Source organism: Mesoplodon mirus (genome assembly GCF_964341445.2).
Source record: "Mesoplodon mirus genome assembly, chromosome: 2".
NCBI classification, from domain to species: Eukaryota; Metazoa; Chordata; class Mammalia; order Artiodactyla; family Ziphiidae; genus Mesoplodon; species Mesoplodon mirus.
Genome location: NC_138977.1, coordinates 62,450,795 through 62,477,185, shown reverse-complemented (window position 1 = coordinate 62,477,185; position 26,391 = coordinate 62,450,795). Strand labels below are relative to the sequence as shown.

General features: G+C 42.5%; 1 protein-coding gene across 1 annotated transcript in view; it reads right to left on the bottom strand.

Annotated features, from left to right (window-relative positions):
* Nucleotides 1-3,265: 3,265 nt before the first annotated feature.
* KAT6B (lysine acetyltransferase 6B) overlaps nt 3,266-26,391 on the bottom strand; it is a 182,327-nt gene continuing 159,201 nt past the window's right edge. Inside the window, 5 exon segments of the mRNA XM_082606337.1 lie at nt 3,266-7,412; nt 10,074-10,365; nt 12,651-12,983; nt 13,591-13,750; nt 14,069-14,300. Of these exon segments, the coding sequence (XP_082462463.1) occupies nt 4,891-7,412; nt 10,074-10,365; nt 12,651-12,983; nt 13,591-13,750; nt 14,069-14,300 (3,539 nt within the window). The 3' untranslated portion in view covers nt 3,266-4,890.

Below are 26,391 nucleotides of genomic sequence, written 5' to 3'. Positions count from 1 at the left end.
TAGTTGCGGCGAGTGGGGGCTACTCTTCGTTGCGGTGCATGGGCTTCTCCTTGCGGTGGCTTCTCTTGTTGTGGAGCACGGGCTCTAGGTGCACGGGCTTCAGTAGTTGTGGCTTGCAGGCTCTAGAGCGTAGGCTCAGTAGTTGCGGTGCACGGGCTTAGTTGCTCCGCGGCATGTAGGATCTTCCCGGACCAGGGCTCGAACCCGTGTCCCCTGCATTGGCAGGCAGATTCTTAACCACTGAGCCACCAGGGAAATCCAAGGAACAGAAGTTTTTGCAAAAGCATTTAAATTCTTCAGAAATAAAATATTCATTTGGTCAACAAGTATTTGAGAACCTACCACATGCTAAAATTTGGGTTAGGAGGCCAGCGCAAAAATGTATGCTGTGATAAAGTGGAATGAGGGAAGCAGGTACTGAGGTGGAGAAGCATGGGGATGGGATGGGGAAAAACCCACTTTAGATGGGGTGGTTGAAGAAGACCTGAGCGGATGGGATGAGATGAGACTTGAAGGAGAGCACCTGCCAAATGGGGAGGGAACATTCTAGGCTGAGGAACAGCACAGGTGAAGTGGCACCAAAGTGGCAAAGAGATGTGTTTCTAACCTGAGGTGGTGTGTTTCAGGAGCTGCCCATCAGTGGAGCTGGAGCTTGTGGGTGAGAGGGCAAGTGGACACGGAAGGGTAGAGAGATTGGACTTTATTCCAAGTGCAAATAAAAACCACTGATGAATTTTAAGCAGCGGAATGGTCTGATCTATGTTTTAAGAAGATCACTCTGGAAAGAAAAAAATATCACCCAGGCTGAAGTAGAGAGAATGGACTGCAGGGAGGAGGCAACCAGTAAGGAGGTTGTGGAACTGTTGACAGGAAGGAGGAAGATGGTCTGGACTAAGCTAGTGCCAGGGGACTAGTATTCAAGATTATTTTGGAATTATCTTGGGGAATACACAGAACCTGCTGGGAGGGGCGAGAGAATTGGAAAATAGTGATTCGGTTTCTTGGTGGTGCCTTAATACTGAGATGGGGTTGACAGGGCCAGAAATGGGGGTAGGGGTTGGACATCACCAGTTATATCATGTCTAAGACATACAAAAGGCATCCCATGTCATTTCATCTTAAATCTAGAGAGAGCTCAAAGGAAGGTCCACTACTAGAGACATAATCCTGGGCATTATCTGCATAGAGGTGGTGTTGGAAGTCAGTGTACTGGGTGAGATAATGAGAGAAAACAGAGAGGGAGCCCAAGGCCTGAGTGTTTGTTTGTTGGGAGGCAGATCCAGGAAAGAAGATGGAGGAGGGGGAAGGAAAACCAGGAGTGTGGGTACCGAGAGATTGAAGGTCCTGCTTCATAATATAACAGTACTTGTACTGTAAACCAGTACTGCTTGTAACAACAAAGTAACCTATGTATGTAGAGCACCTAACAGCTTTAAAAGCATCATGTATTTGTTACCTAAGCCTTTAAATCAGAGAAATGACAAGTTAGGGCTTTCTCCCGGAGTGAAGTGTTCTAGGACAAAGGGCTGTGATTTGCAGGGAACCAAGTTTGTTTCTGTTCACAGATTTCAGCTGAGTGTGTTTGGGCAATTAGGTTAGCTTGTTTGAGCCTCAATCCCCTCGTGTAAATGGGAGAAACTGCCCCATTCCCTACATAGGGTGGATGTTTGTGAGTCATTATTTTTGTGATACTACTTGTGAGCCATTGTTTCTAAAACGTAATGTTGGCGAGGAAAGCCGATGCCTTCACACCTGGGTAGGCACCACTTGTACCGGTAAAAATAAAGGCTGCAACTGACAACCACTTGTTAAGCCTCTTATAAGGAAAGAACACATTACTGGGTTTACAAGATGTGGCCTGCTGATGAATCTCACCTAATGGGGACTGTTTCAGTCCTGATGAATCCAAGCTCCTGTTCTCCCAGATCGTTGGTGTCGCATTTAAGGCCGAGCTGATTTCTCTAAGTGAGAGTAAGGAAGGGCAGAGCGGCGGGCAGGGTGACCTGAGGCCACCTCAGATCAGCAGTTTCCCTCCTACACCAAGCCTTTCCCTTCTGTCAATGAACGTTAGGACTTCGGGCCAGCAGAGGGGCTCCCCTTTCTGGCTACGCCGCAATCCCTAGGGAGCCTGTGAAACACAAGGAGTCCCCAGTACTGTTCTTAAATTATGGTGTGGCAGGTCTGGGGCAGTGACTGGGACTTGTCCTCAAGTTCCCGGGAGGACTATGAGGCAGGCAGAGTGGGGGAAGCCCAGATGCCACACAAACCACTAGCGTGTGGTTACAAGCCATTGCAACACATGGAACAGAGGACCATCTCAGTTCCCAAAGAACCTTACTTAACCCAAGAGAAGAGACCAAACATGAGAAGGTTTCAAGGTGGGGCCTGTGGGAGGTTCTGCCTGGTTTCCCTTCAGCTGGTTACCAGGTTCCCCCCCCACCCCCGCCCCCGCCTCCACTTCCAGGCTGGGGCAGCCTCTTGCCTGAGGTGTGGATCCACTGGGCTGCTAAGATCCTCAGCAGCTCCCACACAGATGCCAGCAGTTGATTCCAACAGGCAGCACACCATCGCTACCTGCTCTGAAGGGGTATGAGAGGTCTCCTTTCCTACCAGCAAAGCACCTTAAAGCTTCTCTTCTCCTCGTGGTGATGACAGCCCTTGCAGACGCGTCTTCTTGGAAGCCCTCCTCAGCCACTACAGATATTCCCCCCACTAGCTATGCAGCTGTGGGGAGAAGGGACCAAAAGATAAAATCTTGACACCAAGCCCAGACTGCTTCGTAACTGTGGTTAAAGATAATAAGGGTGAGTGCAGAAGGCAAAACCCTGCCGGGCATCCTCCCTCCATTGGGACCTGTGATTCGGGGCTGTATGTACTGTCCTTTCCACATGGGTGCCAAGTCAAGCATTCATTTCAAGGCCTGTCACTTGAATAAGCAAATGTTTTAACAGTCAGACAGAACTTTCTCTGAATGCCGTTAAGATAACGTTTGTGAACAATGACTTTTTTTTAAATCTAAACTTTAGATTCTAAAAAATAACATCCAATCACTCATGCACAACAGAGCAAAACTTTCACGCCTTTTTCAAGAAAATGATTTTTCAAACATACAAGTCCAAATTGGGTGTTTTTTGTATTAACCTTTAAAAAAATGAAGTTTGCTACCACTGGACTAGGCCCTGAGGGGAGTTTATACAGACTGTATAAATGAGGCAGCTGGATATTTGGGCAGGATCCCTTTGCAAATGAAGATCAAAGTCAAAAAGAAAAAACAAATTCACTTTATTTTAAAGACAATGATTGGCATACAGAAGGTATGCACTAGCATAAAATAAACTTTCATGAAAAGCATTAAAATCCATTATAAATTAATTTATTAAATAGGTATTTGGTATATGTGATGGTTTTATTAGATATTACTCTTATTTATTGCCAACCCCCTCCCACAAAGTCAAAACAAATCAGAAAATCTCTTAACTCCGATTTACACTAAATAATTTATTTTCCCAAAATGTGTATGTGTTCTGAGATGTGACACATGATACAGTTCAATTGGTCATTCTCTTATCAATCATAATATGACAGGACACAAGAGGCTAAAAATGGCTCATCATAATTTATTTTATGTTAAAATGTACAGCTTTTTTTGTTTTTTTTGTTTTTGTTTTTTTTTCTTGAAGTGACTGACTAAAAAGAGAACAGATAAATACAAGAGTGTCGCTGGCTCCTATTTTATACAAGGATTACGCCTCTCCTGCTTGGCCCTTACAGTCACCCTGTACAGGTACAAAGGCTACAAAAAAGGAAGCAATATAAACAGACACAAATAACTTTTTTGCTTTTTTACATGCGATTTGTAAGCTTAGTTTGAGCTATTCACAAGCTACTTCTCTATTTTTCCTTAAAAAATAACTCCAATATTTTATAAAGATAGAAAAATCTACAGATGGAATGAAAATGTAAAGTTAGAGGCATTTCCATAAAATAGCAACTTTACACCAAATTCACTATTTTTTTTTAAATCCTGCCAAGTATTTGGACATATATGAAATGTTTCAAAACCTGACAGATAAACACTGAGATATGCTTCATTCAATAAACAGAAGTCTGCATTTATAAAACAGAAAGCTGCCTTTTTTTCCCCAAAGAAATCTGTCACCAAAATGGAAAAGGGTCTCAACTTTACACCAAACATTTAGCAATAAAACCCTTTTGACTAACCAAATGGGAATAGCTTTTATAGCTCTTTACAGTTTTATAATTAACAAAAATATAGTTTTTTTTTAAACCCTCAAATTAGGGCACCCTAATCAAGGCAAAAAACTTAAGAAATGGCTTACCGTTAGCACAACACTTGTACAGTACTACAAAATGCACTGTCACTAACAAAGACATTAGCGGCATGCTGAAGTGTCACCTCAAACAAAATATACAAGAACCGAAATGCTAAAGGCATTTACATGGAGTAGACGGGGAAGAAAAAAAAACTCTAGGTTCAGTATGAAAACAGATAATTGGGGGTGGGCTGGGGCATGGGGCTTGATATCCACATTGTTTAACGGAAGCAGGCACAGCAAGTGGCTGCCTCCAAACTGTAGTCCAAAGAGAGGCCTTCCTTTGCAGAGAATTTCATATAAAAGTAACAGAAACAAAGGTACCAAAAAAGAAAAAGAAAAAAAAAAAAAAGAAAAGAAAAAAGAAGAAAGAAAAACAACTTGTATAAGGCTTTCTGCTGCATACAGCTTTTTTTTTTTTTTTTTTAAATAAATGGTGCCAACAAATGTTTTTGCATTCACACCAATTGCTGGTTTTGAAATCGTACTCTTCGAAGGTATTTGTGCAGATCAATCCAAGAGTGATGCCCAGGGGTTTTGTGACTGCCCATTTTGCCTACCTTCTCATGTAGGACCCATTGAGAGACTGTTTGGACATGCCCGGGTTCATGTAGCCGTGATGCCCGGGGGCCGTGTACATCATGTTACTGTGGGGCGGGGTCTGCATTGGCTGCTGGGCGTATGGCTGGGTTCCCATCATGCCCATCTGCATCTGCATAGGGTATTGGGGCGTTTGATTCATGTAGCCATGATTGCTGTGGTAGCCACTGTTCATCATCGGCTGGGACATGCTGTACCCATTCATGGCATTGAGAGTGTTCATGTTCATGTTCACAGAGTTGACATTGTAGGCTGGGGATGGCATCAAGTTCACACTCATGTTCATGCCTCTTTGCATCGTTAAAGTCCGTGCAGGACCCTGCATGGCTACAGTCTGGGAGCGCCCATAGATTTGCGACTGATGGGTGGCAGCGGCTGGTGACAGAGATGCCGATTTGGTTCTCATGGAGACGTGGCCCTTGCTGGCAATCTGGGTTTGCAGTCTTTGGCTGTGGGAGATGCCAATGTTTGATGCAGCCATGTTCCGTTGCAAAAGAGGCGGTGGCAGATTCATCGGAGGAGGAGTCAGGTTGGGGGGTGGGGTCATGGTAGCTTGTGCTTGGGGTCCCCCAGGGACCGAGTGTGGAGACTGAGAAAGCTGAACAAGCCCTGTGTTACTTAATGGTGTGGACAAAGAGGCACTGTTTGCATAGGAAGTTACAGCAGCGGAATGGCTGTAAGGCAATGAATGATCAATAAGTGTATTAGTTAACTGCTGTAGTTTGGCAAGGCTGAAGGTGGCTGATGGCTGTGGGTAATGCCCAGCCCCAAAATCACTCTGACCCATTCGTTCATATAAGCCAAGGTTGGTACTGCCGGTCTCGGGGATCTCAGCCAGCTGCATGGGCGGCGTGAAGTTAGCGGCCATGCTACACTGAGCCAGCTGCTGGCTGCTGCTCGGGGGCCTCTCCACCACGCAGCCTTGGGGAGACTTGACGCTGCAGGTTGGGGGAGAGCTGATGCTGGTCTGTTGCAGCATGCTGCAGCTCCCACCGATGTTGGACATCTGCTGGGTGACAGCACAGCTGCTCTGTGTCAGATTGCTGGAGGTGAGGTTGCTATAGGAGCAGCTGTTCTGTGAAGAGCCGTTTCCACAAATGCTGCCACCCATAGTAGAATCATAGCTGCTTGGGTTCTCGTAGTTCTCAGTCGTACTCTCGATACTGCCCAGGTCACTAAATCCGCTGTCTACGACTTGCTGTGAGTGATCTGAAACGGATGGGACATCCATCATTGGACTGGTTTCCATGTTCTGCAAAGATGGCACTGAGATGGCATTTTGATCTGGGCTGATTTGGGCATAGCTGTTTTCCAGGGCAGGGACACTTGGACTGTTGACAGAACGTACTGACTGGCTGGGGTGGGAATGGACGGATGAAACTGGGCTGCTGTGGTCTGACTGTTGGCAGTCGTCTAGAGTGGCGGCGATCTGTGGGCTTTGGTCTGCGTGAGTGTAGTTCTGTAGGCTTCTACAGGCCTCTTGAGTCTCAGCACAATCCTGAAAGGTATCGTCCTGTTCACTGTTCTCCTGGGTCAAGGACTGAACCGCTTGGACGGTCTCAGAGTCGATTTCCAAGGTTGCTGTGTTTCCCTCTTTGAACTCAGAATCTACTTCTTCACTGTTCTTTTGGTCCTGCTCCTGTGCCTGTTCTCCTGCGGGTTCCTCATCAGATTCAGGGGCAGTTTCAGTGGCTCCAGCAAGCTCCTTAGGTTCACTGTTACACGAAGCTGTAAGGTCAACGCCGCAGTCCATTAGGACCTCTGGGTTTGAATGACTAGGCTGCACACTAAGGTCTAAAAAAGCCTCCTGGGTTTCCAGTACTTCTTTGAAGGCTTCTCTTGGGCGTTCTTCCTTCTCCGATTCAGCAGACTCCATGTGACTGTCATCTTCATCGTCTGCATCATGCCCCTCATTGTGAGATGGCTCTTCATCCTCTTCCTCTTCCTCTTCATGATCATCCAAACGCATAGGGTCTTCTTTGTCCGTGCAGACTTCTGGCTCCTCTTTTTCCTGGCTTTTGGCACCACAGGGGTCTTTTTCTACATTTCCTTCTTCTTCTTCTTCCTCCTCCTCCTCCTCCTCCTCTTCCTCCTCGGGTTTGATTAGATCGTCTTCAGGTTTTTCACCTGGCGATTTATTTGGACTTACAGGTGCACACGTTTCCTCACTTCTGTTTTCGTCCCCAGGCAGCAGGGGTTCCACGGCTTCCTTGACCTCCTCCTCAGTCCTGGTGGGAGCGGGGCTGGTTTTGTCTGCTGGAGTCTCCTTCTGTTCTTCCACTGTTACCTGGTCATCGGGCTCCATGGGTGTTTCTGGCGGGGTGTACAAGTTCAGTTTAAATCCAGTCTTCCTCTCTTTATTTGGTCTCCACTTAGATAGACCACGCTTTGTTCCTTTTGGCCATTGTTTGCACTTTAGAGGTTCAGGATTGTCTCTACTGGCTTCTTTCAAGTTATTTGCATCATCATCCATATTGTCTTAGTGAGGAGACAGAGAGAAAGAGAGAGGAAGGAAAATAAAATCTTAGAAAGCATCACCATGAACAACTTGAATTCATTCTTCTAAATAATTTAGCACATACTGCTTTCAATTTAGCATTTTAAGAGTTGATGCTAACAACACAGTCAAACCTAATACAGAATAATATTGTGGTATAAATGGAGTAAATAACCTAGGACCGGAAACAATATATGGTGCACACACCTCCACACACAACCCACTCTTAACAGAAAGTTGTGCTTTTTATAGGAAGCACATGGATACAGGCCACTATAATAAACGTATTTGAGTTAGACAAACAAGACATTCTCTGATACAAAAGCCTGGAATTCCACAATGTAAAGAGAATCAATTTGAATATTTGCAAATTAGGAAATGCAGGGGAAAGGGTTAAAGTTAGCTCATATCCCAATCACCACTGTACTGGAGAAATGACTAGAACTAACTGGCATATTTATCCTGAGAAAGTGAACTTCAGCTTGTGGACATTTACTGGATTGAAATGATCTCAGATGACATTATTTACTTTGATGTGAATGTTCTCTCTGGCATAAAAATAAACTATGTACCTCTGAAACAAATGAATAAATAACTAAATAACCAGAACATAAATACATCTGTAATCTACTCCAGGATCATCATTTCTGGATAACACAAACTATAATGTAATTACCATGAAATTATTGAACATTTAAAATACAGGTATTCTTTTTATCACTAATTCTATCCACATTGCATTTTGAATCAATGTGCAAATGTATGGTATGGTTTGAATATTAAATAAGAAACAAACCATAACTGTCGAGTTCATTTTAGCTCAGCTAATCTTATTTTTACTGTACCTATATGCATATATGAACATGAATAAATATGTAAATATATTTATATATTATAAATATATTTATATAAATATAAGCAAGCAAACAAGTAAATATATGAATAAATACAAACATAAAACACCCAAGTCTTAAGATATTTATAAAATTAAAGATTATACTGATCTCCTAGAGGGGTCAATTTAAAGGGAAAGCTTCACAAAGAGAAATAGCCTTATTAGAAACACTATTTTGGAGAACAAAAACAAGATCTAATAATCAGTGTGGAACAGAGATCCCTTTTGCCAGATTGGATATCTAATCCTATCAGTGCAGAACAGGGTAAGCTCTTAGCTCATTTATGTAATAAAAGGATTACTCGTAAACTTACCTGAATGTATTACATTCAAATTGGCTAGCTGAAAAGATGCGGTGCTATAGACTGATTCCTTCAGAAGTGCAAAGTACAATCTCCAGTTAATAGACATCTCACTATGTTCATGTCTATACATATGGACAGGCAACAGGCATACTAATGACTTTGGATTCCACATTCTTATTCCACGTGCTACTAGACCTATCAGCATTTGTAGGAAACCCCTCTAAGTCAGAAGATGAGTTTTCCAATAATTATTTTTTAAGAAAGAAGATCCTGAAAGGAATCAGGTATAATATGGCAACTTGGAGTTTTTAAACGCAAGTGGCACAAAGTGGAGCATGAAGGCAGTGATGATTCATGTGCAGGCTCCCAAGAAGACAGCTAAGAAGTGGAAATAAGGCTCAAATTCCACACCAAAAAATGACCTCTTTCTGCAGTTGTTTTGTATGTTTATTTAAGGAAATTAACAAACAGGGCTTGGTTCCTCTATACCCAGGGTGAAATGTCACTGCCTCAGCGAAGTATGTATGTGGTAATAGTATTCTCGTTCATTAAGAAAGTCAAGGAGCTGCTTGCTCATATTCTTAAAACTGTGGCTTTTCAAAGGCAAGAGTGATAACCTGTGGTTTCCAGGGAAGTGGGATGGCCTGTTCTCTAGACTGAGATAAAGTAAGGTTTTGAATAGAGTCATTTCCATTGTAGAGTACAGACTGTCCCACAAATCCTCACGATTCAGCTGGGAGCTCAAGTTCCCAGCCTGACAGGCAAGGGATGGTTTCTTTTAAATAGGGCATCAAAGAGGAGTCAATGGTGTTTAATATTTTTTTTAGAAGATGGGGTGGGGTGTCCCTGCCAATAGCAACTGTAAAACAGTAATTTGAAAGGAAGGATAATCTCCTGATTTCCACATTATCCTATATTATCAAAGCTAATAGTGATGGTGTGGGTAGGTTTTAGATGATTCTTGATAAGAACATATCCAAAGACACCACTGATTATAGGATACATCATCAATTTACTAATATTTGTTTTTCAGGAAAAAAGCAACTACTGCATTCAATGCTCACATCAATAATAATATATACCCTGATTTCAGAAATGTTAAATGTGAAAAAAAGTACATATTAGAATCAAGGAAGTGCAATGTGTTTCTTATTGACAGACTTCAAAATTTTTGAGGATAAGCCAATTTCTGGAAAGTAAGATGAACCCACCTAGAGGGATGTTCTGGCCTATGTTAAACTTCTAAAGTTGTTGAACATAAAAATCCAATTCCAGGAAGAAGGGATGGAACCTTTTATGAATGAGAAAGGACAGATGAGCACTTATTTCTGGTGGGTCGGTACAGCCTCAGAAATGCCTCTGGGTAGAATTCAGGTGCCTGCTTTGTGGCAATAATAGACAGATATTCACAAGGGTAAGGGTTTTATAATTCCTCCACTTACTTCTACAGGGGTCAGCATTCTTAAAGCAATGATTGTCTTTTCCTTCCTCTTCCTCTGTCTGTCTTTTCTTCCCAGGCTGATGTTGGAATGCTTTTCTCAGCACTGGCTTCCCGCCATCCTCCTCTACTTCAATCTCACAGGTAGGCTCCAGCTGTGGCATTGGCCTCTCTTCGTCTGAGTTGTCAAAGGGCTCGTTCAGTACTTCTGTCGTCTCTGAAATGGTCTCAGTTGTTACACTGCTGTTGATCCTTCTGCGTTTACGACCCCTTTTCTTCTTTAGCACAAAAGGCCTCTGAAATTAATGCCAAACATAATACATCAGAGCTCATGAGAAATTACAGTGTTGAGTCGGTATGCAGCAAACATGTACTGAACGCGTGTCTGAGACTCTTACACATAAAAACTTCTGTAATGTCTTTGTACTTAACCTTCCATTTGATGTTTAACATCCCTCTCGGGCTCCTACTACAGAGGCAAGTGCTTTCCAAATAAAACAATTGTTTACTCAAGCAGATGCTTTGAGAGGGAACATCCTAGCAGCTGAACTACTGTAGATTTTAAAAGCTAAGGTTTGCTTTTCTAGCATATATTTTCCAGTAGTACCTGCTGGCTTCAAAATCCTGTATACCATAGTGATTAAGTCATCATGGACACCAATGTTTCTATAAACGTTTCAACAGTAAACTAGCCACTGGGTCACTCATTTTAATACTTGATAACTGTTCAAGGAGCACCTACTCTGTGCAAAGCACTGTAAGATATATGATGGTGTACAAGACTAGCCTACTTGTTCCCCATTTCATATGACGTCAGGAATGATGCAAAAGAAGAAAGGGTACTTGAAGAAAGAATTACTCTGTTTACAATGTTAGAGTCATGTATTGGTGGCTGCAGGGATATCACTGATAATTTTACTTTTTTTCTTTTTTGGGCCGTGTCGCGAGGCTTGTGGGATGTTAGCCCCTGGCAGTGGAAGCGTGCAGTCCTAACCACTGGACCGCCAGGGAATTCCCCAAAATATTTTAACATAGATGGCATCTAAAGAAAATCTAAAGACATGTGGAAAGTGTCTTATATATATATATATATATATATATAAGATATAATTTTTTTTTTATAATTGTACTATGGGTTGGCACAAATGACTCTCCATAATTGCAAATATAAAATGTTTTTTTTCTTCCAAGCAAAAAGTACTCAATGATACAAAATTCAAATATAAGAAGAACAGGTAGATTTGCTGCTAAGATGTAATCTGTCAATAATGGGTCTGAAAAATTATTGAAAATACATTGCAAAGAAGGGTTCAATATGCTTGGTTAAAACTCAAACTCTAAGTAAACTGTATCCAAGAATTATCATGTCTCACATTTTTAACTGTATGAATGTTCACTGAAGTGCACATATAAATACTGACAGTCACATTCTGTAATTTAACACTTATAATTATTAATCCCCCCAGCTGGCCTGCTCTCTCCGTAATTCATTAGAATTTTCCCAAACATAAGTATAGCCAATATACAGAACTGGTTTTCTTTAGGTTGAGTCCATTTATATGACAGTAGGCATTTATCATGCTGTGTGGATAATTCTGGTTTTTGATGTTTTTAAAACAAATTTCTTTTGTTGTATACATAACGAATACATTTTCCTTGTAAGAAATCAAAATATTATTCATAAGCCTAAAGTCCACTCTATGGGATGCTCCTTTCTAGCACCTCCCCACGGCTGCCCTTCCACTCGAAGATTGCCGGGCTTAGATGAAGGCACGCCAAGCTGGGAGCCAGAACAGCAGGTTCTTGGACAGACACTACGTAGGGTGGCCTTGGGGCACAGCCTTAACTTGCGCTGTCACTATTAGTCTTGGCTATCTTGCAGTGTCTGGTCCCTCTCTATGTCACAGATAGATACTAAAGACAAAGATATCAGCTCTGGGTTGAGCAGTTACCTAAAGACGAAATCAATTTTTTACTTTCTGCACAGGGTATGTGTACCTAGAGAAACCACCAGGCTACTAAGATATGAGACATTTCAGTAATGTGTACTTGCATAAATGCAAAATAGCATTAAACTGAAGGGCTTAAAATACCTTCTAACAATTCTATGCCAAGAACAAGAAATAGCATCAGGAGTGCTGGGCTTGGAGTCTGAGCACTCATCTGGTTCTGCCTCCATCTCTAAAGAGTTGTGTGACCTTGGACAAGTCTCCTATCCTCTCTCCGCCTTGGTGTTTCCATCAAAATTCACTGAAGGGTGGTTTAAGTGCTCCCCTGGGCCCTTTCCTGTTCCCATAGCCTGATTTACTCCAGTCCCATGAACCAGCAGGTGGCAGTAACTACCAGACTAGCAAGCCTGCCTGTCCCTGGTTTCCTGTCACAGCACTAACAAACCACAAAGAATAAACACAATCATGACTGTAAGATAAACGATGACGATACATGATCAGTGGGACTGGATACAAATAAACTGCATCTAAAGAATGGAGAGTGAAACAAATACTAATAGATAGAATGTTTGCAATGACAAATAAGATGTGATTGAAACTGATGCAGACAGAAAATCTAAACAGACACATACCTTTCTCTTTATGGCAACTGACTGTGGTTTAGTCAGCCTTGGAGGAGAGCTTTGAATATTTTCTTCTTCTTCCTCCTCCTCCTCCTCCTCCTCCTCCTCCTCTTCCTCCTCCTCCTCCTCCTCCTCCTCCTCTTCCTCTTCCTCTTCGCTGCTCTCTTTAGACAGCTCCATTAGCGGCCCTCGCTCCCCGGCCACTGGCCGGCTCTCCGGGGAATGCAAATATTTATTTTTCGATTGTACTTTTGCAGGTGATTGCCTACTGTTAGCTCTAGATGACAGGATTTCTTGCTCCTCCTTTTCCCAGCAGCTAGCTTGTTCCATTAACCGCTCAGCCTAAGGGGGGAGGGTAAAAATAGCGGGCCAGTGAGAGGGCAGTTACAGAGCCAGAGCCAGATCCAGAGCCTCTAAGGATCAAAGGCAAAGGACCTCTAAGTCGTTTCTGATCAGGATAGTCAGCCAGCCAAGCAGCATTCCAGCTGCATCATCTCAGAACTCTTTTGCATCAGTCAGGATAACAAATCAAAGAAGATTGGGTTTCATGGGATATTTAGCAGTATTAATGATGCAGCGAAGTGGTTTGAGTCCTTTATCACTACATTACATGCTCACTGGCATGGAGCACTTTAAGCAAGTTCATAAACACAAAGAATCGATTGACATTGCAGCCTTGGAGCTCAGCACCAAATTTGATCTGATTACATGCTGTCAGTAGTGAAAAATGCTGCTTTGTGATCAATGATAAATGTTTCATTTTTCATACTCAATTCAATAAAATTATCATGTCTTACCATGCAACCTCAGTTAGGATAAATTAGTGTCCTATCATTTCACGAGCTCTCTCTAGATGACCAAGCTTTTGACAATGATGTTAATGACTTCCTGAGCTTCAGAATGCTACAAGATTGAAGTTACACAACTTAGGCTGATGAAGCCAAATTACCTCTTTTTCAGCTTCTCGTTCTTCTTCAGAAACTGCAGCATTAGAAATTAAAATTGGGGTCCACCTCAGACTCTCTGGATCAAGCTCATTAGTCCGGGAACAGGTTTTCAACTTTTCCATGTGGCCCAATATCAACTTTTCTCGTCTAATGATGACAAATCTGTAATGTGAGGAGGCAGAACAAAGTGCAATCAAAAGCTGAAATTTCATTTCACCTTCACCTATTGATGTATGCTAGCACTAATATTACCTGGGTTAGGAAAAGCCAGAAAGCTCATCAATGAAACGGTACAGCAAAAATTGAAATCTGGGCAGCAAAAAAGCGTCATTTCCTGTTTTCTTTTTAGGAGAAAGGTTTTGATAATACCGTTGGGGAACCTCTTATCTTTAACTGGAACGAATCCACCTCACTTTAGGGACCCTTTCAGATGTAAGATGCTTAAGAGGCAGCCGGGTCGCCCAGGGCACCAGTACTCACCTGCCGTCCCTCTTGTCAATCATGTGGAGGTGCTGCAGAGTGGTGGCGATGTCATGTGGGCACATGCCCGTAGCTCTGCTGATGGCCTTGATGCTGATGTGCCGCTCATGGTGGTGGTAGAGATATTCTAAGATGACACTCTTCCAGTAGGCCAGGTAGGAGAGACGGCCCAGATCAGAGAGTGGCTTTTCAGGAGATCCTGCTTGGCCTTCTCTTCTAGAAAGCAAATAGCCTAGGGCAGAAAAAGCAAAAGTGGACCTCACTGTGGTGTTTTCAGACGTTGGAACAGGGGCCACTTGAAATAATATAAGTTGCAACAAGGTAAAAACATCACATAAGAGAAGTGCATTAATTTTATGTATAGTCTCTTCCCAGCTACAGTGATTTGATCTCCACGAAGTTTATGCTCCCGAATCTTTTATAGCAGCCCTGTAAGTCAATTCACGTAGCTGGTGGCAGCATTCCAGACATACACTGTGGCATATTTAACGAAGCTAAGGTTGAACACATTACTTCTGATAAGTCTCAACATCCAAGTCCCCCAGCTTTAGATCCTTTCAAAAACTAAATGTCAGGCACTCACTCAGAAATCCTGTCGAGGGACCACCCCGAACATTAATGGGCGAGTTGTTTTCCACAGGAAGGACCGAATGACCCTTTGACAGCTGGGTCTTAATAAAAGCGAAGGGCCTCTGTTGACTGAGATCCTATATTGCTTGTTACATTTAACTAGCGGCTGATCTGAAGCTTTGTTTTAGGACTAATAAAAGAATGTCTTTTAAGTCAACTGCTGCAACGCATATCAGCTCCACCAGCTCTATTTTCACCTCTTTCATGGAAATTAATTTATAATCCAACCGTTGCTCCTACAAATTAAAGCAAAACAACCTCCTTAAGACACACTGTTTCATGTGAACTCAGAAAAGCCCTGAGCGCAGTATGCTTCTGAACGCACACTCGACAGCATTGCTGTGAAGGTTCCTTGGCAAAGGAACTTTAAAATGAGAAAGACTTTAAACCCACTTGAAGGTAATGAATGAAAGCTGGCGGCTGTCTCGGTAATTAAGAGCCACTTATGGAGTAGAGAAGAAATGTTATAAACTAATGATGTCTACCTTGCTCTAATTATCTATTTCAACAGCCTCACCTTCATGAACTTCCTAAATTTAAACAAACATCAACCACATACAGTAGGTGGCAGCAATTACAAAATCATGCTGCTCTGTAAACCACCCAAATCTTCAGCATTTTTCTTCTTTATCTACATTTTCAAAATGGCCGCATTTTCAAGGATTTTTCTCAATTTTGGATTTTTTGTTAGAAGAAATCAATGCCTCTGATGCATTTTCCTGCCTCTCAGAATCACTGTAAATGCAAAAATATAGAACAAGAAATTCACTCTGACCCTGGAGGGGTATAACCACAACATTTTGCATTTTGATGGTTTTAATCTGAACGCTATTATAAAGGATAGGCATGTATTTAACTTTAGGTTTTGTTGAAGTCTTTTTGACTTGTCCCTTTAACTCATGTTTAAGTGCAAAGTATTTGATAGAATGCAAACAAGCACCACAAAATTTGACAGTCAAACCACTGTCGACACGTCATTCGGCTGCACACCAAGGCTTTCAAGAGCAGTATGTCAGGAATGCTAACGCTGACGGCCACTGTGCAGAATCCAGCCCAGATCGTGCCCTGTCAACGTGGAGAAGAGCTCTCTGTCACCAGAGTACAAAGTGTGCCCCAACTTCAGAACACAGATAATTGGCACATCTGTCACCTGCCCCCTAAGTGCCTGGCACATGCTGAGAAATTTACTCCGTCGGCTGGAGGCCCCAGCTCTGTACTTCTGGGGCAGCGGGTCGGGGGGAGGGTAGGGGAAAAGAGCCACAGTATCGCGGATATGGGACTATCCAGTTTTGTCCAAGAGACCCCGCCATTAAAAGTCTCCTGCAGTGACTGTGCAATTCCCTAGCCCCTCGTTGGTTCTTATCTGAACCCCACAGTTGGGGACAGAAAGCCCCCCTGCCACCACCCCAGCCCAGCAGAAAAAATCTCTGTACAACCAAAGTGGTCAGAAGGTAGTATGTGCCCTCCCTACCTTATATCCCCACTGTGATGAGCAACCTTACCCAGGAAGCACATGTATTTCTTTGTTCTGTCTTCTCTTCCCACAGTCCCTACACTGGGCTAAGAGAAAGCAGCCAGAATCTCTCCCAAAGGTAGTTTACACAGTGCAAGCTCCCACACCCTGAGTTAGTAGCATATACCTCTCAGGGCCTGAGACCAGATGGGTTAGGCCACTGGAACTCTCAGGCAACCTAGGCTCTGTGGAGGGAGAGCACCTAGGCATGGACCTCTCAGCACCTGCTGCTCCCACTGTGTTAAGTGGCTGTCTCCTGGGACACTCCCTTGGACACAGTCTGTGGTCTGTGACTGAGCCCCACCGAGCCCACGTACACCGCGCGCACTGGACACTGACAGCGAACACGTCTGTACTGCGCTGGCGAAGGCTGCAAAGGCTGCCGACACCTGCCAGGAAGTGATACTTTCCTGGATGCGGGAGAGAAAAAACTGCAAACCCAAACTCCAGCCAGAAAACATCAAGCAGGTTTTCAGGGATGATGGGCACCAACGTTACAGACCCCACAATGCCACTGTCCGAAGGCATCGTTGCACTGCCTGCAGTTAGCTTTCCCTTCTCCTCTCGGACTCACGAGCCCCTCAAGGAGCTTACAGCAGTGGAAGGAACGTACACTTACGCTAAGAGCCATTTGTAAGCCCACGAAGTCTCCTCCTGAAGGAGAAGTTTTTGGTTTAAATGGAATCCATTTCAACAACCCAAATGACCAAGGACAAATTTCTGGTTCCCTACGAGTTAACTGAAATCACCGGTAATATGTTAAGATACGTACGTAGCTTAGCAGGAAAAGTTGTGCCATGTCAACTCTACTCCGTTGGCGCACGAGGCTGATGTAACACGATTTAAAGTTTACCTGCAGCAGGCACTTGTCCTCAAAAAAGCTGTAGCTGGTGGCACTTCATGACTTGACCTCCATAACATGGAATGTTTTAAATAATGAATTTCTTGCCATCTTTTGTTTCCTTCTACTTTTTCTAGGCTCCTTAAATCATCATTACTATAGAGCCCATGGACATAATAATTTTTGGTAAGAACATTTACTTATTGAGTGATTATAGAGATGTGGTGCTTTAAGTTACAGCTCTTAAATTTAACTTACCAAAAAGATTCCAAATAATTGATCTAAGATGCAGGGAAATAAAAAGCACTTATCTTGGAAGCCGGTGTATTATCCTGAAGCATCTGAAACAAGTACAATACACCCCTGGTGAATAGATTCCCGTGGTGCTCTAACACCTTTCCTTAACTCAGGATACTTTCAATCAGAAAACCTGAACTACCCCTGGGGAAACCTGGCTGTTCAGACTGGAAACAGTGATGTTTGGAGGACAAATCCCAGTAGCTGCGGTATAATTTAATTGCTGGTGAAATTATTCCCTTTAAATTGTCTGTGAGCCAGAGGTGCTGGCAAACAGCACTTACTCTGTGATCGGGAGACTTGCAATTGAAAGCTGACTGGCCCGTATACCCCTCATCCACATCAACTATCTTGATAACTATCTCGAGGAAACTAGCTGCTTCTTTTGCTTCACTGGAACTACTTACCCAAAGGAAAGTGAGGTCTGAGTTTCAGTGTATGGACCACACACTATATTCAAAAGATTATCAAGGTATTTGCTTACAGGGAAAGTAAGAACAAGGTGACGTCTGCAAAAAAGGAAACGTTTCTAGGCTGTATTGCATGGGACCCAAATTTAACCTCACCTCGGTTAAGTCTGACCTACTTGTAGTAAGATAATCAGTCCTCATGTTAACTACCTCTGATCTCTAATGTTTGAAATGGTTAACTCTCTCCTAGGGGTTGGAAAAAAAAAAGTGTTAGAGAGTTGCTTTCCTGTAGTCAGATCCATTAGGATAAGGAAGGAACTATCTGGACAAGGTCACGATTTGTTTTCGCAGCCTAAATTCCCAAATTAGCTCAACTCCCAGCATATTAAATGCAAGGTTAACCCTTGCTTAATATGAAACATTCCTTCCTTTTAAACAAGTAATATTTTAAGAATATTAGACTAGACCAGAGTGGAATAATGTTCTTCACCAAGCGGGTAGGCACAGGTAAGGATTTCCCTCCCAAAGGCAGCCACCCTCACCCTTGCACACCTTTTTCTTCTACCACCTGGAGCCAAACCATATGAACTTCCTCAAAGACAAAAAGGCAGACTTGGGCAAGGTACTCCCAAATCCCATCTATCTGGATTATATGGGTTTGGAGTAACTAGCTGCTTTTAGGGAAAAATAATCTTCAAGGATTACACACTTTTCATCGGACACCTGTTTAGCTCAGCAAACCCCGCTGAAGGGTTCTTATCAGTAGTCAGCACTGGGTTTGCAAGCCTGGGAGCTAACAGCAGGCCAGGGATTTATGGCCGCTCTTGATCAGAGGAAATCCAATGGCTCTAACCATGTATCTCATGACTGGGGACGGAAATTCACTGGTCCACGCTCACCTGTTACTGGTTTCTGGGGTTAAGCAGCTCTGTGACCAAGTGGACAAATGGCATGTTATCAGTTTAAAAAGTGGCGATAAGTGAATTTCACAGGCTATTTACGTCTCCTCACTGAAATTTTTTGTGGTGATTTTGCAATTAGTAAAGAAGGAAGCTGAACCTTAGCCTTCCTACTGTTTTAAGAGACTAGGGGTATTCTAAATGATCTGGGACCTGCCTGAATTCTTACTGCTTTCCATTTATTAAAAGATACAGGGGCTTCCCTGGTGGTTCAGTGGTTGAGAGTCCGCTTGCCGATGCAAGGGACATGGGTTTGTGCCCCGGTCCGGGAAGATCCCACATGCCGCGGAGCGGCTGGGCCCGTGAGCCATGGCCGCTGAGCCTGCGCATCCGGAGCCTGTGCTCCGCAACGGAAGAGGCCACAACAGTGAGAGGCCTGAGTATCGCGCGCAAAAAAAAAAGATAGAGATGCGTCCCCAGTAAAATTGGAAATTTTGTATTTTTGAGATATTTTGTATTTTAAGAGTTTGGTTTTGAAAATGTGGAAGTTTAAGACATCACTCCCATAATTATATGGGCTTGATGTAATTATGTAACAACTTGAATAAACATTGCTTGACTTCTCAGTCTACTGTCTACAGACCAGTGGTCTTCAGAGCATGGTACCAGACTAACAGTATCAGCATCACCTGGGAACTTGTTAGAACTGCAAATTCTCAGGCCTATGAATCAGAACTTTTGGGGGCAGAACCCAGCGCCCGGCCTTAAGCCCTCCAGGTGATTCTGATGCACACAAGTTTGAGGACCATAAACTCTGCTGTGGGGCTGCTGACTTTGATGGGGATGTGAAAACCGCCTTGTGCAGTAGGAGAGCCAATGAAGAGACAGTGGGACTGAAGAATCTCAGGTGAGGAGACCTCACCCAGATCCTTGGTGGTAGAGAATTGGGGACAGGAATCTCCAAAGCCCCACCATACTGAAATTTAGCCAGGGTCACTGAGTCGCAGAGTGCCTTTGTCCATAGCTTCTATGCCTATGCTTCTCAACCTTCACTATGCAAACAATCACCTCTTGTTACAACTGGTTTCTGATTTGGTAGGTGTGCGGTGGGGCCCGAGATTCTGCATTTCTAACAAGCTCCTATACCATGAACCACACTTGAAGAGCAAGGGTTTATACATTAAATCAGTGATTCTCAAACTTTTGGGTCTCAGGATCTCTTTACATTAAAAACAAGTTGTTTAAGAGCTTCTGTTTATAAGGGCTATAGATATTAATTTTAGAGAGAAATGTGACAAATATTTATTTATTCATTCATTCATTCAAAAAAAAAAACACCCCATAAACCCATTATGTGTTAACATGATTTTCTAAAATACAAAACAAACAAACAAAAAAAAGTGAGAAGAGTGGCACTGTTTTACATTTTTGCAAAACTCTCACAAAACTGGCTTGAGAGAAAACAGCTAGATTCTCATATCTGTTTTGGTAATCAATCTGTTGTGATATCACAGGTCATGAAATTCTTGACAACTCCACTGAATGCTCGTGGGAGAATGAGAGTGAAAAGGACAAATAGTATCTTACTATTACTTTGAAAAGTTATCTTGCACATTCCCTGAAAGGGCCTTAGGGATTCCCCAGGGGTCCCTGGACCATACTTTGAGACCATCTGCATTAAATAAAAGATGAGAATTTTTAAAAGATGGGCAACAAGGCCACAAGTATTTTAAAACAATATGGCACTTACTGAATACAGTATAACAGATCATAAGAGGCACTACAGGTTGGTTAAGGGCAAGGGTTCTAGAGCTAGACTGCCTGCAACGTAATCCAGGGTCTGCATGTTCCAGCTATGTGGCTTCGGGCAAGTTATTTAATCTCTTGTACGGATCCCTCATCCATACAATGTGGAGAGTAATCATACTGATCACTTAGGGTTGTCATAATAATTAAATGAATTAATACAAAGCATGCAGAACAGTGCTTGGCATATTACAGAAACCCTATGAGTGTTAGCTATTATTATTTATTCAACATATTGAATGAATAAAATCTCAAGGTGATCATTTGGTGACTAGATATCCTTACTGTAGGGGAAATAAAATTTGGACAGAAGGAGACAGACTGCTGTATGGAGTCAGACTGAGAAGAGCTCCTTTTCCTTTTTCCTACTTTCGCCTGAGATGCCTAAAAACCATTCCACCCACTCTACTGCCTCAGACAGTTCTCCTCCCACCCCCACCCCCATCTAACCACCCAAATATAAATTTAATTAAAGGAAGAAACTATGAAAAAGCAAACAAACCAACAAACATATTCTGCCTTGAGGAACGATCTTAAGAAACTGGCGGCTGAAAGCTCCCAGCAAGCACAGTTCTGTGCTGCCTAAATTCCCTTTGGCCCTTAAGTCCTTAACTTCAAGGACTACCCTCAGGAAACAGCAAGCCTATCAAACCACAATAACAATGAGGGCTGGAGGGTTTCAGCAGAACCCAGGGACGGTCCCAGAACAGATGAAACAAAGACCCAAATGTTCTAGAAGACCCAAGTGTGTCCCTGGGAAAATGGCCTGAGCCGGTGAAACCCAGAGAATAGAAACAGCCAGTTTTTGGACAAGGAGGGCTGGCTACCCTGGGTCACATGCCACCCTGTTTCTCTAAGCCTCCCTTTATTTTGTTTTTATTTTTACTTTTTTAAACATCTTTATTGGAGTATAACTGCTTTACAATGGTGTGTTAATTTCTGCTGTATCACAAAGTGAATCAGCTACACATATACATATATCCCCATATCCCCTCCCTCTTGTGTCTCCCTCCCTTCCACCCTCCCTATCCCACCCCTCTAGGTGGTCACAAAGCACCAAGCTGATCTCCCTGTGCTATGTGGCTGCTTCCCACTAGCTATCGATTTTACATTTGGTAGTGTATATATGTCCGTGCCACTCTCTCACTTCGTCCCAGCTTACCCTTCCCCCTCCCCGTGTCCTCAAGTCCATTCCCTACGTCTGCATCTTTATTCCTGTCCTGCCCCTAGGTTCTTCAGAACCACTTTTTTTTTTTTTTAGATTCCATATATATGTGTTAGCATACGGTATTTGTTTTTCTTTCTGACTTACTTCACTCTGTGTGACAGACTCCAGGTCCACCCACCTCACTACAAATAACTCAATTTTGTTTCTTTTTATGTTAGCCGCCCTTTAAAATCTCCCTTCTCAAAGATCCCACCAGCTCCTCCGCAGACTGCTCTGGTGCTGGGCTCTCCCTCAGTCACGCAGCGGGGCCACCGGTCTTTCTTACTGAACACCCCCGCCTCTCTCCCAAGTCTAGTGGAAGAGGAATGAGGGGAAGCTGTATGATTGGGGCACGAGGCCCCTGCTGCGCTGTGTGTGCATGCAAGCCTACAAAACCATGCTGGAATTTACCAGATGAGTTCCATGATTCTGTGAGCGGGCATGGCCTCTCTTGAAGGGGGTGCTCATTCTGTGTGTCAGTCACTCAGGGAAAGGGTAGGTATTTATATGAACTCACGAAAACAAACTCATAAGCAGGGCACCAGGAGGCAGGAAAGGGGACTCTCCTCCCTCTGTGGTGCCCTTGTGTTGAGGAGGGTGAACATCTGTGACTGAGTTCCTAAGTTGGGGGTGACCAGGGCTAGAAACAGACCCCTGTGAGACAGCCACAGGGCAAAGACGAGTTAATGGTGTTTTATAACCGATAATCTAATTGAGTGAGACTGTATCGCTTTATTTCTCCTTTTTCTATCTTCTGGTCTAGCCCAGTGGTTCTCAACCCTGGCTGCATACCAGAATCACTCAGGGGCTTTAAAAAACTACAGATGTCCGTATCCCACCCAGTCTCAACTCTTGCCTCTCAAGCCACTCTGGTCTCAGATGTATTAGAGGGTATATTAGGCAAAGGGTCTTGGTGACTATATCTTGGCCAGAATATTAAGTTGGGGTGCAACACCAATCCCACTTCTCCATTTCTGTCTCCCCAAATGGCTGTGGTTGTAGCAAGTAGAAGGTGAATCTTGGGCGAAACAGAGACCTCTAAGAGCTGAGGCCAGGGAGGAGAGGGTCACTTGGCAGAGAGGTCTGTGATAGACTTCACAGAAGCTTCACTTATTTAAACATCTAACTGAGAAACATTTGTTTATGTATGGCATGTCCCACACCAGCAAGGTCCTGGTCTGGTGTCTTAGAACAATTTAATTTTTCTTTCTAAGAAGATGATCATATATGAAGTAGATTCAGTCTCTCAATTTTCTTGTTAGGAAAACGAGGCACCTCTGACAAGGATAAAATGATGAGCGAATGAGAGATGTTATATTTTGTCAGTATCACTTATTCCCAAACTAAAATCATTTGGGGAAGGCAAGAATTTTAAAAAATATCTTTCCTTAAATATATTTGGGAAGTAACCAGATTCTTCATGAGGCCCTTGCCTATTGCAAATTAAGTAAAGCTCTGACTCATCACTCAGAGGCACCTCTGGTTAGGTAACAGCAATACAGTACGGGTACCATGACCTCTGAAGTGACAGAAATTAGAAAGACATGTCAGAAGAATGCCCTCCTCTTTGACCTTTTGTAGGTTTCCACAGTTCAAACCACTTTTAAATTCTGGAAACTTTTGGAAAAAACAAATATACCCCCCCAAATTTTTTTACGATGAAGTAATTTGGCATTTAAAAATTATGTCCTTTCTTGTAAATAGGCAAAAGGTCCACATTGGAGATTCAATCTGAAAAACGATTTCAGAAACTAATTTCTTCCAAGTTGAAACCTGGATAAAATTTTCATATTTAAGTTACAAAATCCTGGTAACAAGAATTTATCTTTGAACAGTTACATCATTTTAAATACCGCATTAAACCCATACACACTTCAAATAAAGCATCTCCTCTGAGCAAGTAACTGTATGTACTCATAATACTTGACCTGTGAGACCATTCCCCTGTAAAACATTACAATTGAACCCTCCTTTAAGTAAAGTACTAAAACCAAAAACTGGAGTTTCTTTTGACCACTGAGGTTCTGTGGTTCTGGGGGGGTAGCTGAGATAGTTCATTGTCTGGTCTAATCCTCCCGGCCGACTGAGGGGGAGCATTTAAACCAACGTGGACACTGGCCACTGATTTCAGACCAAGTTCGGAGATAAGACAGAAGAGCAACTTGCCTTTCCATTTGCTCTCCCACAACTCCCCTAAAATACTGTGTCTGTGTGTGTGTGTGTGTATATGTGTGTGTGTGTGTGTGTATATTTACCTGCTAATCCTGGGTGATAAGCTTTCACACGGCAAACACAAGAATACAGCAAGACTGAAGAAAGAAAAAAGTGGGAAGAGAAATCTCTCTAAAATTTTTCTTTGTTTTCAAAGTACATTTCAAAAGGGATTTGTCAGTCTTTGAGACAACTTTCTAAAATCAAAGCACAGCCTATCTCTCAATCTGATTGATCAACTAATGCTGAAAATGTAAGGCAGAGAAACTATCTCTAGTTGTCCTCAGGTCATCTAGACAAACAGTCCTATTCTGCTGGTCTACAGAAGTCGAAAACTTCTCTTTTCATTCATTTTTTATTTATCTCCTTATAAGCTTTCAAACAGGATTCGAGGTAAAAAGCCTCTGGCAATAAATTAGTATCCCCACAGGGTTACCGATGAGCCCTTTCTGACAGATGCGCAGGCTTCAGGGGGTGGGGTAGGGAGCTGGGCTGGGGTGAGGTATTCAGTCAAGTGACTGGCTGGTTTGCCAGTGGACTTGGTATCATGTAGGTATCTAGCCTTTAATCCTATAGGGATCTTAAAGCCCAAACTGGCTACAGTCAGATGTTAGCTGTTGGAAAAACAAAAACCTATGCAATATCATCACTAGCAGTATGAAAAGACATCAGTTTTTACCCCTTCAGTTAGTGGGTGATACCTTTCTCAAAGTCCACTGTTTAGATTGGCTCCCTAATTCTAGCAGTACTTAGAGCTGAGAGTTCAGTAACAATATATTAATATTACCCCCCGTAAGCCTTTTTACTCTGTGGTCACTGTTAATCAAAGAATGTCCATCCAACTTTCCAAGCGTTGGGATGGTTTAGCAGTGCATTTAGCAGCTGAGCGCCCACTGTGTTCTAGGCACTTTTCTAGTTAAGTTGTAGACAGACACTCCATTTTCCAAATTTAATAAGCAAAAAAGCTCTGGGAGTTTAATTTGTTAACCAGTATGCAACTGTTGAACACAAGAACCACAAACTACGTAAATAACAGGAACTCAAATAGACATGTTAACAGCTAAAGTTCGTTTTTAAGAATCAATTCAATATGCTACATGCAAGCAATCAATTACACTGCAATCATCATTTACAAATCAAACTATGATGCGGATACTCGTGGGGGTATATACAACTAGGTGGAAGTATGTGATTAAGGACAAACAGATTGAAACTGTGAATTATATAACTGTCTCTTGTAATTACCCTGCTTGAGAACCAAGAGAAACTTCCTGTATAATTTTGCAGGAGAATGTGGATCGAGATATAGAATTGCTTTTTATTTGGTTTTAACCCTTCAACAGTTATTTAATTATGTGCGATGAGGTCAAAGAAAGTTTATGCTTAATTTATGAAAAGTTGGCAGGGAGGTATTTCAAAGTGATCCTCTGAAAAGCTCCAGATTATTCACGAAAACTGAGGATTTCTCTTCCTTTTCAAGAAAGATTTACCTAAGTTATTTGGTAAAATAAAGAACATTTAAAACAAATTCACAGGCATCATTCATTTTATTTCCTCTCTAAAAACATTCTTTATGGTCTGCAAGTTTTTAACTGGATGTAACTGAAAGCTGCAGGCGTAGAAGTCTGTCAGAGCCCTCAGACGCATCTTCTGCTTTGGTAGGAAAAAAATCTCATTAGCTTCCTTAAATCATGGGGAAAAGCTCCAACACTAGGCAAACCATAGGGCAGGACTTCTAATCTATGAACAGAGAATCATCTGCTTCTTAAGAAGGAGGAAGCCTGTTTGTGCAATAAATAATCAGCAGAACCTTGTTTCAGCATATTTTAAGACTTTCTAGCCTTTTTCTTTCCCTTTCTTAAAATCTAAGTTTTTAACATCTTTTCTCTTCTGTAAGCGCTGTTTCTAGTGCCTAAAAATCTTCCCCAAATATTAGAACTGTTGAACACCTGGCATTCTAGGTGGAAGGAAGGGCAATTTCCTACACTTACAATGTCTTCCAGTATTGCTTTCCCTCATTTTGGATTTAAAAAAAAAAAGGAAGGAAGGAAAGATGGAAGGTAGGGGATGGAGGGAAGGAGGAAGAGAGGGAGGGAGGGAGGAAAGAGGAAAGTCCCAATGCTGCAGTGTCTCTGTATCTCCCTGGCCTTTCTGTTCCATATTTTCTCCTCAGTCCACCCCAGTTCTGCATAGCCATTCCTTGCCCAAATCCTCTATTTTATCACCTGTGTTAACATACAGCCCTTCATTTATGTTTCTCTAGGTTTAAGAGTGGAAGTGTAATTTACAGGTATGCTATTTTTCTAATGGACTTGACTCAACACGTGAGAGGATGATTCTAGTAAATTTCAGTACATGTCCTTCACATAAAAATGATTCCGCAAAGTCTGACATAAAGGTGATACCAATACACCAAATACCCTTGTACTCATGTTTCGATCTCAAAGCAGAAAAGGTGAAAAACTACATCTTTAAAAAACATCACTAATATAATGCCACCAATAAATAA